Raw genomic sequence first — 15,961 nt, forward strand, 5'->3', positions numbered from 1 at the left:
TTTAATCATTCAATGTATGTAAAAAAACTGAAAGAATTGCTCAAGATAAATTCATCCTTTCTTAAAGTTTACAGAAGTATTGCTTTAAGAATTTAGGAACAGAATCACATCCTGAGGAAAAAATATGCAGTCTGAATGGAGCCCAAAGTATACTATTTCCACTTTTAAAAACTTGTTTTATATTTCTTTTTCTCCCTTTAGTTTTGATTCTTCTTTCACAGCATGACTAATGTGGAAATGTTAAACATGATTGTACATGTATAACATATCAGATTACTCACTATTGGGGGGGCAGAAGGAAGGAAAGAAGATATAAAAATGTGGTACTCAAAAGCATACAAAAAGATGAATGTGGAAAACTATATGCACTGAATTAGAAAAAACATTCAAAAAATGAAATCAGAGGTTAGACTTGAAAGGAAGACTGATAGAGCAATTATAATAATATATTTTATGCTTTAAACTTGTTTAAAAAAATTCAAGAACATAAAGCACGGTAGTCCCCAAATTCAAGTAAATGACATCTAAGAAATTCACATTACGGAAATGTTTTCAAATGGAGGTATTAACCTGTTCAATAAAATTTGAAGCAAATTGAATTATCAAATGAGGAAAAGAGATGCCAAATTAAAAACTCAAAGAACATTATAGTCAAATTACAAAACTATCAGGACAAGGAAAAAAATACCACAAGTGGGCAGTTAGAAACAATTCAAATATCTGGGAGCCACAATCAGGATTACACAGGACTTAGCAGCTACAAGATTAAAGAATCAGGTCATGGAACATGATATTCTGGAAGGAAAAGGAGCTAGGACTATAATTAAGAATTAACCAGTGGGGCAGCTAGGTGGTGCAGTGGATAAAGCACTGGCCCTGGAGTCAGGAGTACCTGGGTTCAAATCTGGTCTCAGACACTTGATAATTACCTAGCTGTGTGGCCTTGGGCAAGCCACTTAACCCCATTTGCCTTGCAAAAACTTAAAAAAAAAAAAAGAATTAACTAGTGAAATTAAGCATAATACTTCAAGGGGGAAAAAATGGTCAAGTTTTCATAAAGAGAAGACCAGAACTGAACAAAAACTTTAAACTCAAGAGAAGCTGAAAAAAGGAAATATGGGATTCAATGGAGTTGAACTGTTTATATCCCTCCAGGGGAAGTTGATACTTGGTAATTCTTAAAAATTGTACCACTCATAGTAGCTAGAAGGAATATATATATAGAGGGTACAGGTATAAGGTGAATGTGAGGAAATAATATAACAAAAATAACTATGGGATGAGAGAAGATTTAAATGAGAGGTAAATCAGATAAAATATTTCACATGAAGAGGCATGAAAAATTTATTACAGAGGAGGGAGGGAAAGATAAGAGGATGAGCAATGGGCATTTCTTTAATCTTAATCTCATCAGTATTGGCTCAAAGAGGGAATAAAAATACAATCCATTGAATATAGTAAAGGGGGTACTAACAGAAGGGAAGGCTGATGGGGAAGGTAATAGACAAAAGAAAACCTCTGATGAGTGAAGTTTAGGATAGGGAGGACTAACAGTAGGAAAAATAGAATGGAGAGAAATAGTTATTTATCATAACAGGAAATGAATGAGATGAATTCTCCCATAAAACAGAAGCAGATAGCAGAATGGATCAAAAACTTGAAGCAGAGAGACAAAGAGTAAAGGAAAGAGAACAGAGCAAAATCATGCTTTGAAGTGAAAAAAAAAGTAGGGGTAGCAATACTGATTTTAGACAAAGCAAAAGTAGAAATAGACCTAATTTAAAGAGATACATCTGGTTAAAAGTTATCATAGATAATGAAGTAATATCAATACAAAAAATATATGTATTAGTATCTTAATTCATAAAGAAGCTAAGTGAGTTACCAGGTTAATAACCAAACAACAGATTGCATTACAAAATGTGAAATGGATCATTTTGATTATACTGAATTTTAAGACTTTTGTCCAAATAAAATAAATGCAGCTGAAATTGGAAGGAAAGCAGAAAGCTGGGAAATAAAGCATCTCTGATAAAGGCCTCATTTTATGTAGAGAACTGAATTTATAACAGTAGTCATCCCCCAAATGAAGTGTGGTCAAGGGCTATCTCACCTGGAAATTTTCAAATGAAGAAATGAAAGTTATCTTTAGGCATATGAAGAAATTCTCTAAATCACTTTTGATAAGAGAAATGCAAATTAAAATAATTATGTGGCATTATCTCACAAGTATCAGATTGGATAATATGATAGAAAAGGAAAATAATATTAGAGAACATGTGGGAAAACAGGAACACCAATGCATTTCTGGTGGTGTTGTAAATTGATCCAATAATTCTGGAAAGTAATTTGGAACTATGCTGAAGGGCAATAAAATTGTACATAGCATTTGACCAAGAAATACCAGTACTAAGTCTATATCCCAGAGAGAGCATAAAAAAGGGGAAAAAAGAACTCATATTTAATATGTCTGTGGTGGCAAAGAACTGGAAACTGGGGGCATGTTCATCAATTGGAAAATGGCTAAACAAGTTATTGTATATGAATATCACAGAATACTACTGTGCTATAAGAAATGATGAACAAGCAGATTTCAGAAAAACCTAGAAAGACCTGTATGAACTGATGCAAAGTGAAATGAGTAGACCTAGGAAAATATTGTCCACAGTATCAGCAAGAGTGTGTAATGATCAATTATGAATGACTCAGTTCTCAGTATTCATGATCTAAGACAAGTACAAAGGATTCACAAGGGAAAATGCTACCCATATACAATTAACGAACCGACAGACTCGGAATACAGATCAAAGCAGACCCTTTTCACTTAATTCTTTTTTCATGTTTTTTCCCCTTTGATCTGTTACTTCTTTCACGACTTTTTATAATATAGAAATATATTCTATGATGGTACATGTATAACAAATTCACAGAAATGTGGCAAATTCTTTAAGAACTGAAGAAGAGGGGTAGCTAGGTGGTGCAGTGGATAGAGCACCGGCCCTGGAGTCAGGAGTGCCTGAGTTCAGATCTGGCCTCAGACACTTAATAATTACCTAGCTCTGTGGCCTTGGGCAAGTCTCTTAACCCCATTGCCTTGCAAAAAAAAAAAACTAATGAAAAACATGAATAATGTACTCTTGGGACGGCTAGGTGGCATAGTGGATAAAGCACCGGCTTTGGAGTCAGGAGTACCTAGGTTCAAATCCAGGCTCAGACACTTAATAATTACCCAGCTGTGTGTCCTTGGGCAAGCCATTTAACCCTGTCTGCCTTGAAAAAACCTAAATAATAATAACAATAATAATAATAATAATGTACTCTTTATAGTAATATAAACAGAACACTACTAGGTAGGGGAATTTTTTATTAGATTTAATGACTAATCTTGGTCCTGGAAAGGCACTGAAAGGAACAAATACTTTGTGAGCCATGTTGGAAAGATAAGAGGATGGTATTCACTGGCAAAATGTAATAATAATGAAATTAATACTCAAAGACACTGCTAAGTTATGGGACATACGAAAGAATAATAATCAACCATTAATTCCCATCAACTAGGTAAAGATTGAGAAATAGTTTTTTGATGGTAAAGTGAAGATTCTAGAAATTGAAAAGGATTACAAAAAACAAGTATCCTAATTTGCAGATAGCATTGTTTTACTAAAAAAAAAAAAATACTGGGGGCGGCTAGGTGGCGCAGTGGCTAGATAAAGCACCGGCCCTGGAGTCAGGAGTACCTGGGTTCAAATCCGGTCTCAGACACTTAATAATTACTTAGCTGTGTGGCCTTGGGCAAGCCACTTAACCCCATTTGCCTTACAAAAAAAACTAAAGAAAAAAATACTGGTAAATAAGTTTATTTAAGGCTTTTAATGCTTTTCTGAGTTCACTGTTTCTTAGAATAGTATGATTAGGACAATTGCTAAAGAAGTAGGCTTTCCTCACCAAAAAATTCAATATTTTCATGTAATAATAATAATAAAATCCAGAAAGAAATACCAGAAGATGAAACACTATTGAATGTAATTAGAAAATGCACATAACAACAATATCATTAATAGCTAACAGTTATATAGTACTTACTATGTACCAAGCACTTTACAATTATTACCTCATTTGATTCTCGCTTCCTTACCTGACAAATAGAAACATTTAGTACCCCCATTTTACCAGATAAGGAAATTGAGACAAATAGAAGCTAAGTAAGCATCTAAGGACTCAGGTTTTATAGAAGCTAAGTAAGCATCTAAGGACTCAGGTTTTTCTGATTTCAAGTCCAGGGTTCCATCCACTGAGTGATCTAGCATAAACTATCTAGGACAAATGTATTGCAAAATTCTATGAATGTTACATCAAGAAACACTTAAACATGGTAATGATAATAATATTATTCAACCAATGTTTTCCAATCCTTACCATGAGATTTTTGGGGCAGGGGAGGAGAGGAGGAAATATGGGAATATAGCTTTAATTTTGCCATGGTAACAGGGGAGATATGTTTGATTTTAGCAGTCACTTTTATTGGAAAACCTGGAAGGAAATGTGAAATAGTCAAAGGAATAGGATAGATTAATTAGTTTTAGCTGGCACCCACTTAACTTACTGGAAGCAGGTCTGAAATGAAAGTTTTCCTTCTGACTTTTCTTTTGTGGGGAATTTCTTCCATTTCATCATCTTCATTCAAAGTATCTCCATTCACTTCCTCCGTTCCCTCAGTCTCCGTCTCTGAAGCTGCATTTAACCTTTGAGTTTCAGCTTCCTTCATCTGAATAACCACTTCCCCAACATCCACTTCTAAAACATCAGAGAAAATCTTCAGGAGTGCATTTATGGTATCTGCTTGACTCTTAGATGGAAGAATATCCTTTAGATTCCATACAGTCCCTAAGGAAAAAAAAAAAGAAGCACAAGAATCATCACTCAATAAACTCCATTGGCTTCAGATGACTTCTAAGATCAAACAAAACTGCTCTGGTTGGATCTAAAGACATTATAATCTGACTGACTTTATTATATATTATTCTAATTTTTAGATTCTGGCTTTCTTCCTATTTCCTCACATAGAACATGCCTTGGTCTGTCTCTACCTATGTCCAGACAGGAATCCATGCCTAGAATGAAATTCTCTTTTCATTTGTTTCTTTGTATCCCTAGTTTCCTTCAGAGTGTAGCTCTAATGCCATATCATCTAGGCTTTCCTTGCTCCTTCCCAAACTAGTTTCTATTTATTTTATATAAACTTAGAGGTTTATATATTGTCCACCCTGATAGAATATAAACTCCTTAAGGGGAGGAGCTACTTCATTGTCATCTGTGTATCACCAGTGTCTAGCACAATGCCTAGCACACAGAAGGCAATAAATGCCTGTGACTGAGATCTGTAATCCTGTTTCCCCAAGACAGTGGGTACTTTAAAGATCAAGTATAGTTCAGTCTTATAACCCTAGTCAAGTCTTCCTTAAATGTCAAAAAACTTCAAGCCATTGGCAAGTTTCTTTATCACAAGGCTTTCCTTCTCTCAATAAAATCCACTCCTTTTTCTTAAGGTACTCATATTTATTAGATAAGCATTCCCAGAAAATACTATTCAAATTTCATTTTAAACTAGACAAACTGTCATCTATCTTAATATGAGCTGCCCAACATCTTTGGAAGAGTAGAACAGAATGTACTAAAATTCTGAGATTTCTCATATAATAAACAGTTGTTTTGCAGGCACACACCCATCATTTTGCACATTTTGATAAGCAAAGGAAGTTAAAACAAAGAGGTGGTGTAGAACAATATTAAAAATGGTAACTACAAAAATGAACGCATCTTTCAAAATAAACATTTGTCTCATCTAAATGCAATATGGAATCTCTGTGGAATTATTAAACGCATGACATTAAAAAAAAGCAGGTCTGGAAGACAAAGGAGGGATATATTTAGAAATTAAAATGTAAAGAGAAAACGTATTAACAAAAAAAGTCTCTGCAATTTTTCTATACACTGACACAGTAGAATGCCTGAAGAAAAAAGAAAAGGGCCTGCAATAATTGGCCATTAACTTCAGTTTTTAAAAATCAAATTCTATTTTCATTAATGAATAATAGATAATGAATAATAGAAATTTCTATAAAAACAATTTACTTAAACAAAAATGTGAGTTCATTCAACCTGTGACAAATCTTAAATGAACAGGCTTCTCCTTAGAGAAGTCCTCTAGATGAAGATAAGATTTTCTGAAATAAGTAGAAGTCAATCCAACCTTCATTTCTCATTCCAGTACTTTAATGATTCAATAACATTATGAACTAGTGAAAAATTCCTTCTACTCACAGAGGAAATTGTTCAAAACATATACCAGTCCAGGGAAAGTAGATGGCATAACAGATAGAGCCATCAAGCACATGAGTTAGGACATAAATTCAAATCTAGTATCATACAGTTAATAGCTGTGTGACCCATGGCAAATTATTTAATCCAAATTGCCTCCAAAACAAATCACATACCATTCCCTAATATTAATATTATTAATATTTATACCTGCTATTAATGTTTTCAGAAGAGTATATTCCATAGAAGAGATGGGTGAAAACATTACTGATTCCAGAACCTGCAAAGCTGGAGCATTAAAAGATTTTAAGAGCTCTGGATTATCCTCTGTCACGGCTTGTAGACAAAATGCTGTGGAAACAAAAAGTCAAACAACAAAATAAATGAAATTTGCTTAAATAAAAACTGAACAACTTAAAAAATATCAACCTCTTTTATTTTCTCTAATCACAAGTTCTTTTAAGAAAGCAGGTACTAGGGGTGGCTAGGTGGTGCAGTGGATAGAGCACCAGCCCTGGAGTCAGGAGCACCTGGGTTCAAATCCGGTCTCAGACACTTAATAATTACCTAGCTGTGTGGCCTTGGGCAAGCCACTTAACCCCATTTGCCTTGCAAAAAAACCTAAAGAAAGCAGGTACTAGGTTCCAAAGTTTTCTGAATTTGAAGTTTCATTAAATATAGCCCAATGAGTGAAATATATAGTTATATAGGAAAAAAAATCATCTTTACAAATGACTGAGATTTTGATAAAGTGAGATCATTATAATTCATTTGGTGCTTTAACTCCAGCCCATCACTAAAGCAAAGAATCAGACCACAACCTATTACTTGGAAAATGCTATTTCACAAAAGAGATGGAGTATTTCTGGAATGCTCAGCCTTTTGAGAGCTTCACAACAGAATAGAATTCAAAAGGAGAAAAAGGAAATTTACCTTACAATTCTTTCGTGAAAATCTTCTACAGTGCAAATACCAGCCTAAATCTACCAAATTAAAAATTATAAAAAAAAAAATCCAGATAGAAATTTTCATGTGAACTAGCTCTAATCTACTCTGCTTCCCAAAGAGAAATTCTGAGCTTTGTAATTTTTCTTTTTCAAAGTTCCAGGACAGGGGAGTCATATCACATTCTAAAAAGATAACGGCATGAACATTACATTAAAAAATAAATCATAGCCCAGTAGGTTTTCTTATCTAGCTTTATGGCAGCCTTGTTTTTTCAAAACAAAAGCTGTAAGGGGGCAGCTAGGTGGTGCAGTGGATAGAGCACTGGCCCTGGACAGGAGTACTTGAGTTCGAATCCGGCCTCAGACACTTAATAATGGAACAATCAAGAGAAAATAATTAATAATAGATGACATTATATAGCACATTAAGGTTTTCAAAGTGTTTTATTTTAATGATATCATATGAATCTCACAAAAACACTACAAGGTAGGAACAACTAAAGTATTATCATCTCCATTTTATAGTTAAGAAAATAGGAATGAAGAGATTAAGTGACTGGCCCTTAATCAGAAAAAGGACTCATATTGATATCTTCCTAACGCCATGTCCAAAACTTTTATTGAACATCACATGTTAGCACTTAGAATTGCCTCAAAGGATTTCAGTAGAAAAAAAAAGAACCAGAGCTGCTGTAATTATTCATTCTGTCAACAAATGACAAAACCAAAGATGTTAAAAGTCTTGGAGATTTTTCTTTATAAGGTTGATAACTTTTATTAAAAGTTTCTTACAACTCATTTTGTTGTTTTCTTTTAAAGACTAACAAGTGCTTTAAGTTTAACTTTTCCTAATTTACAAAACATCCTTTAATGACTTTCTGGAAAGTAAAGAAAGAAATGTAGTGATGTAAAAACAGAAGATATCAATGAAAATTTATTTTTTAAAAATTGCTTAAAAATAATTAAGCTAAAAATACCTGCATCAATATTATTTCTCCCTTTTACACTTCTCCTATATCTTCTCCATTTTGTGAAAATTCCTAACTTTTCCTAGTATGATTTACAGACTTCTTTCCCCCTATAAAAAAAAGCATTTGTTGCTGCCAAATAGGGTCTGAATGGAATGCATCTTGTCCTTGTCAGGGGAAACAGGTGAATCAAAGTAGCTACCTGCTTAACTCCTTTTTAGAGGGCAAAGGGGAGAATGGAAAAATTGATCAGTACACAATTATTCCATTCCCAATCAGAGTATTTCTCAACCCCATATCTTCCCTTCTATCACCTCTTCTAGGCTGGAAGAGGAAAAAACAGAATTCATTTAGCTTTCTTAGTGACCTCTGTATAATTTTGCATAATCATAACTTTGTAAGAGGGATATATATTGCTTTTATGAATATGAAAGATTAGTGAGGATGGTAGAAAATAAGGACTCAAAGATACAATCATTCTATAACTCCTATTTAAAGTGAGAGTGGTGGTGGTTTATGTAAGTAAATACAATAATAAGAATAAACTAAAAACTATCATTCTTATACATAACAAATATGTAACTATATGTAAACTTTTTTCCCCCATGACTATACTGTAAATACTTAATAAACCATCACTTTTTCTTCACTTACCTACTGAAATAGCCAGGTCAACATTGGTGGAAAACCTACTTAAATACTTTAATACAATCTCCAAGCACCCTTCTTTGTTGAATATAGATACTGCTCTACTACTGCATTCACTAAATTGAAGGGGGGAAAAGAAATTTTACTATTCACATTTTAACATGAAAAAAAGCAAACATATAAAATCTCATGAACCAACAAATTTCAATGAATAAACCCATGATATTTGATAAACTTCAAGTAAACTGAACATTAGGTAATAAGTTTAAAATACAAAAATGACACCTAGATTTATCACAGAAAAATTAAAAAGTGGAAAAAAAGGTAAATTGGAATTACTGAACAATGTACAAAAGTTCAGTTATACTTTAACACAGGTACAATTTATGGTCTAAAACTGACAATAAAGGTTTAAAGGTATTATCTTTTTAATAAAAACATTCAAATATCTATTATTATATAGTCAATTACATTCATATTTTATTGATGTCTACATCACAGAAATATTCTATTATCTTTTTTACATAAGTGCACGTACACACAAAGAAAACCAACATGTTCTTCAATAAAAATACTAGAGTTAAGAATTTTGATATTTCAGGCTTCCACTGAATTCTTATGGTTATCTTTTTGTGATAAGGACTTAGTCACTGGTTCAGAGTAAGCTAGTAGTGTATGTTGACATCTAACGATCAGTCAAGTTCAAACACTGCCTTTTCATCAAGAGGTTCACAAATCAGAAACTCCTGAAAATAGCTAGTAAGGTGTGGAAGGATTTCAATTTCTGTCAAAAGGAGTAACAATAGTAATTGATCTATTGAAGTATTTTTATAATTTTAATTTTATAAAAATATATCAATTATACAAAATATTGTAATAGGAACTGTAGGTTCAAAGACAAATCAGGCTTTCCAGTTGAATGAGAGGGTTACAAAAGATACACATACACACATGAACTTAAAAAGAATAAACTACAGAAATCAGGGAAAATTTGATAGTTTATGGCACCCTAGTTGAGTGTTAAGAGAAGTATTTTGAGTCAGATTGAGGAAAAACTATGTTCTAAGCATGAGGAAGAAATGTTTGAATTCATTCTACTGAGACAGGAGATGATATGTTGATTTTAAGAAAACATTTAGTAGTTCAGTGTGGCTAGAATGTAGAGTGAAGGGGAACTGATAGAATAATGTGAAAAGAGAGGGTCTGAAATGCCAGGACAGGAAGTTTTATATTTTATTTTAGAAGCCACTGAGCATCAGCAGGGGGAATAATATGCTAGAATTTTGGTTTAGGAAAATCATTTTGCAAAGAATGGAAGACAGACTAGAAAAGGTAAACACTAAAAAAGCCAGGAAATAAATCATGCTATTATAATAGTCTAGGTGAGAGGTTGAAGAATGAGACGGGTTGTAATGGACAGGAAAATTTAGGAAGAATTTTTATTTTTTTTTTAGGTTTTTGCAAGGCAAACGGGGTTAAGTGGCTTGCCCAAAGCCACACAGCTAGGTAATTGTTAAGTGTCTGAGACCAGATTTGAACCCAGGTACTCCTGACTCCAGGGCCAGTGCTTTATCCACTATGCCATCTAGCCGTCCCCGGACAGGAAAATTTAAAAAAAAAATGTGGAGTGAAAGTGGCACAAAGCTAGCATAAGACACTTTCAAATGAATCTTATACTTCATATTTCAAAAGATTCACTAAATTCATTAGTATATTCCATGAATAGACACAAATTGTAACTTCTGTATACTCTTAAGACATGGGTATCATAAGTTAGTAAAAACCAAAAAATAACAACAATTAGTCAACTTTCCTGTGATAAGCACTATATATAGACTTAGCTTGGTCTTTACATTATAACATGATAGAACCTGCCAGAGCCAGTGTTTATTGGCATAAATGCTGAGAATTGAGGGCTATCTTAATTAGTTAACACAGAGAAGCATTAACAAACTGCTTCCACTTTTGCTATCATCCAAAGGTATTCATTTTTATCAGCTTGTTACATCTAAAAATCTTCTCTTGATTCAGAAGGGAGTAAAATCGGCAAGACCAGGCAGTGGAATACCTGCATTCATTCCATAGCCTTAGATTATCAGTCTTTCCATCTAGTGTCCTCCAATTCTTTTCCCCTGGGAATAAATACATTTATAAAGAATCAACAGGGAAGGGGCAGCTAGGTGACACAGTAGAGAGAGTACCAGCCCTGGAGTCAGGAGGACCAGAGTTCAAATCTGATCTCAGACACTTAGCAATTACCTAGCTGTGCGATCTTGGCAAGTCACTTAACCCCACTGCTTTGCAGAAATCAAAACAAAAATCAATGGAGAAATAGTTTATTAATAAAAGCTTTTTTTGATTTAGGGGCATTTTTCTAGAAAATTTTTATTCTTTACAACAGAAAAGAATGTTACTGTTCAGGGTCAGAATGAATGAAAAGGCAGAGCAGTAAAATGTAAGAAGGGGAAATAAAGAAGGGGAAAAAACTAAATACTTACTGCATATTCCCAGTGGTGTGATCATTAATATTTCTACTGCCTACACTCCCTTAGGAAGGAAATATCAAATACATGATTTTCTGGTTACTAGGAATGATGAATAGTGGAGTAGTGACTCTGCAAATCTACTTAGTCCCTTTTTCCTCCGATCAATTAGCTTCTTTCTTATTAAATCAAACAGGCAAACTGCTGCTGCCAGAATAATGCACAGGAACAGTTTGGGTTTCCTCCCTTCTTCTAGTTACCAACTGATGTAACTATTCTTTACAATGCCTGATAAGTCAGTCATGGCATACTAGTCTGCAAAAAACTTGGGGCAAAGGCATTAGCGTGATCTTCAAACGTCTGAAGGGGTGTCAGGTGGAAAAGGGATTCTCTATTATATTTTGTTTGGCCCCTCAGGAGAGAACTAGGACCAAATACAACAGTTTATGATCAACATGAAAGAAAAATTCCTATTAGTTAAAGCTGTACCAAAAAAATGTAATGAGCAGTGCTGCAAGGTTAACAAGCTGGAGGTTTGGGGTAAAAAAGCAAAGTCAAGTTTCATTGCAGTAGTGTATCCTCCTGGCAACAACAGTAACCAGCTCCAAGGGAGGAGGAGAAGTAGGGAACTACAAATGAAAGAAATAACTAATATAAACAAAGAGATTGAGGTCTGACCATATACATAAATTCCAAGAAGGGGAGAGTTTCCCAAAAGAACAAAAATGGTAAACTAGATAATTGTAAGAAGTGTCTACCACAAGTGGAAAACATACTCTTACCATATATTCCATAGCACATTCACAGCCTCATTAGCTATATCTTCAATATAATTTTTATTCAGCTCTTTGTTTTTCTTCAAAGAGACTTCATTGGAATCTAATCCAGCACTACACTGTAACCAAATGTTATAATTAATTCCTTGTTTCATTAAAATATAAACAAATAAAAAAGGTAGTAAAACAGAAATGATCAAAAATAGTGATAAGGATGGTTAACTTGTCAAATTATCTTGTCAGTTTCATCACACTTATTTCCTTTTTTAAGATAAACACATGAAATTAAACATATGGATATTAATCTTCAATTCATTCATAAAATGAGTATAAAACATTTTTAATTTCAAAAATTTAGAATTATCTAAGAAAACTGACCTATAAAGAAAAGATGGCAAAAATAATTCCACTGATAACACAATGCACTCTTAAATGGTAATATAAACAGTTTGTATTATCAAAAGTTTATATTCTTAAATATAAACCATGAAAGGCTTTTTAAAAATCAGAAGTAAATCAAGATTCCTAAAATAAGAAAACTGGGTGACCACTAAATTGTCAAGATAAGAGTTAGATCATAGTCATATAAATTCAAAGAACTGTCATGAAGATAAAGAATTTTACTTTTTCCAGGTCACTATGAGAATAAATTTTTCTAAGATAAAAATTAAATGGAGGTTTTATATCAAGATGATAAACCATTGAGGAAAGCAGCCTTTCAAGGATCTAATGACTTTTAGATGAATCATCAGAGTTTTCTCATTAAGGGAAAACAGAAAAGGTATGAAAGGAGAGGAAGTAGGATAATGAATACTCCCTCACTTATTTTACCTCTTCCCTAGAAAGATAGCAAAAGTCACACAGGAAACAATCTACTCGAGTCTGTTTTAAATACTGAATTCACCTTTTATTTTCACAAAGATGAAAATACTTAAGTTTATGTTTTCAAAAAGTTTACAGTTTTAGACCACCATCCCTTACTATTAGCATATATTTCAAAAAATACATACCTCTTTTAACAGTGCAACAAGTGGAGTCATGATGTCCTTAGTAACCATGTCATCACAAACTTCAAAACCTCCACAAGCACTGAGATTTCTAAACAAGGAGTTAAAATGATCACTTCACATTCTTTGATCAAGTGTTACATGATGTTGTTAGCTTACACCTGAAATATTCCTATTTTATGATTTGTAAACTTTTTCTTATGCTGAAGAGAATATAGGTGACTAGGATGATGTGGGGGCCTGGAAACTATGCCAAAAAGCAGTCTAAGAGAAGAGGCATGTTTAACATGGAGCCAGAAAGACTTAAAGGGGAAATAGGGAGACAACCAGCTGTCTTTAAAAGGGTTGTCAAATAGAAGAAATATGTAACTTTGCTTGGTCTTAGAAAATAGCACTAGGAAAAAGAAAGAATGTTATCAGGTCATATAATTCAGCTCAACCTGAAGAAGATCTTTATCATAAGCATTGTTCAAAGTATAAGGTGCTACCTACCTATAAGGTACTGAGATAAACTCTGGTAAGGAAAGTTGTAATGGTAAAAACAAGGTGTAAAGCAATATCCCATATGAAGGACAAAACATCAATATCATGTTAGACTAAGATAAGCTCCAAATGGATCTATGATTTAGACATAAAGGATAATATTTTAAACAAACTAGAAGAACAAAGAGGAATTAATGTTCACATCATGAATGACAATGGTTTGTGACCAAAAAGGGGTAAGATAAGATCACAGAAGATAAAATAAACAAATCTGATTACATAAATTAAAATTAACTACGAAAGTAAAATCTTTGTAAGAAGTTTCTCAAATAATGTTTTATTTCCAAGTTATCTATGGAATGGAACTAAATAAAATTTATTCCTCATCTGGTCAAAGTATAAGAATAGGCAGTTTTTTAAATACAATTTTTTCCAATTACAAGTAAGGATAATTTTAACATTCATTTTTTTATATAAAATTTTGAGCTCCAAATTTTTTCCTTTCTTCTCTCACTACTCCTCCCAAGATAGTAAGAATTTGATACAGATTACATAAGTTGATACAATCAATTATTTCAATATTCGTCATGTTGTGAAATAAGAAACAGAACAAAAGAGAAGAAACATGAAAACAAAGTGAAAATAATATGGTTTGATCTGCATTCAGACTTGGCTCTTTCTCTGGGTGTGAACAGTTATTTTCCATCATTAGTCTTGAACTTGTTTTAGAACACTACAGTAGTGGGAAGAGCTAAGTCAATCAAAAAGTTGTTCTCATATTTCTTTCAAACGGTAGATTCTAATATTGTATTTTGTAGAAAGGTTCCATAGCGTAGTGGATAAAGGGACATGCTTAAGAGTGTGGAAAAACCTGTGTTCAAGTAGCTTCTCTCAGCCATCCTTACTAGCTATGAGAAAACTGCTTAAGTTCTCAGGGCCAGAGGCAACTTTAAAGACTGTAAATCACAGCAAACAGCAAGGGTTTTAAGGACACTGAGGCTGCTGAGTTTTGAGTAGAACATGCCTTCAAAATCCCTGCTTTTTTTTTCCCCCTTTATTATCGGTGTGAGGCTGGGCAAGTTACTAGTTTTCTTTGTGTACCTCAGCTTCCTCAGCAATAAAAAGAAGGGACAGGACTGAAATCCCTTTTCATATGATCCTACCAACTAGTAATCTATATTAGAGGTAATTCTATACCACAAGCTCCATACAGGGAATGAAACCATATGTCAGAACAAAAAAACAGCTACAAAACCAGTTCCCTTGCTTCCCTCATTCTGAATTCCCTGGCATAAGAAAGAGGAAGTGAAAGTTTTCTTTGACACTTAAAAACAAGGTGTTCAGGGGGCGGCTAGGTGATGCCGGCCCTGCAGTCAGGAGGACCCGAGTTCAAATCCGACCTCGGACACTTCAGGATGACCTAGCCGTGCGGCCTTGGGCACGCCGCTTCACCCCACTGCCTCGCCCCCCCGCCAGGGCGCCCTCCCCCCCGCCGGGGCGCCCTCCCCCCCGCCGGGGCGCCCTCCCCCCCGCCGGGGCGCCCTCCCCCCGCCGGGGCGCCCTCCCCGTGGCGGCTGCGTGCCCGCCCCACTCACCGCAGCGCGCCGGCCGCCGTCTCCCGCACGGCCAGGCTGGGGTCGAGCAGCAGCGGCCCGAGGCGCCGCACCGCGTCCCGGCGGCTCAGGGCCCACACGGCGGGCTGCTGCTGCGCCAGCCGCGCCAGCCCCGCGCAGGCGCACTCGCGGACCTCGGCGCTGGGATGCTGGAGCTGCGGGAAGAAGGAGCCGCGGTCAGGAGTGCGGAGGGGGAGGGGAGGGAGCGGGCGCCCCCGCGCGGCGGGACGGGGGAGGGAGCGGGCGCCCCCGCGCGGCGGGACGGGGGGAGGGAGCGGACACAAAACAGCGTCCGCCCGGGGCCGCTTCACCTTCTCCAGGAGCTCCGCCGCCGGGGAGTCGTCCGGCCCGGCCGCCTCGCTCTCCGCCGCCTCGCTTCCCCCCGAGGGGGAGAACGGAGGCCGTTTGAAGCGCTTGGTCTTGCTCTTGCCCATGGCGGTGGAGTCAGCCGGGAGACGCCGGGACCGCGGCCGGAGCAGGGCAGGGGCCGCGGGCAGCGCTCACGGGCCTCCGGGCGCTCAGCCGGACGCGCCGCAGCCGACCCGAGGGCGCACACGTGTGCGAGGGCAGGCGCAGGCGCAGGCGCGGCGCGAGGGCGGGCGGGGCTGGCGGCGCGCAGGCGCGCAGGCGCACAACAGGGGAGACGGAGGGGGCGGAAACGTCCGTCCAGCCGGGAGCCGATAGGACGTTTCTGGTGGACGAAGCCTTTCCGCGGGGC

The 15,961-nt window shown here is 36.2% G+C and overlaps 1 protein-coding gene across 3 annotated transcripts in view; it reads right to left on the minus strand.

Annotated features, from left to right (window-relative positions):
* Positions 1-15,699, minus strand: part of LOC141505491 (HEAT repeat-containing protein 3-like) — a 53,322-nt gene extending 37,623 nt beyond the window's left edge. The window contains exons 1-7 of one of the 3 annotated variants that reach the window (XM_074211374.1): positions 15,555-15,699; positions 15,226-15,398; positions 13,151-13,238; positions 12,147-12,259; positions 8,888-8,997; positions 6,529-6,669; positions 4,604-4,884 (exon numbers count right to left, since the gene is read on the minus strand). In XM_074211374.1, coding sequence (XP_074067475.1) covers positions 4,604-4,884; positions 6,529-6,669; positions 8,888-8,997; positions 12,147-12,259; positions 13,151-13,238; positions 15,226-15,398; positions 15,555-15,677 — 1,029 coding nt within the window. In that variant the 5' untranslated portion in view covers positions 15,678-15,699. Of the gene's footprint in view, positions 1-4,603; positions 4,885-6,528; positions 6,670-8,887; positions 8,998-12,146; positions 12,260-13,150; positions 13,239-15,225; positions 15,399-15,554 lie in introns of those variants that run through there. The other 2 variants (XM_074211373.1, XM_074211375.1) reach the window with 2 other exon arrangements.
* Between the last annotated feature and the right edge of the window lie 262 nt (positions 15,700-15,961).

This window comes from Macrotis lagotis, chromosome 1, assembly GCF_037893015.1.
Source record: "Macrotis lagotis isolate mMagLag1 chromosome 1, bilby.v1.9.chrom.fasta, whole genome shotgun sequence".
Classification (NCBI taxonomy): domain Eukaryota; kingdom Metazoa; phylum Chordata; class Mammalia; order Peramelemorphia; family Peramelidae; genus Macrotis; species Macrotis lagotis.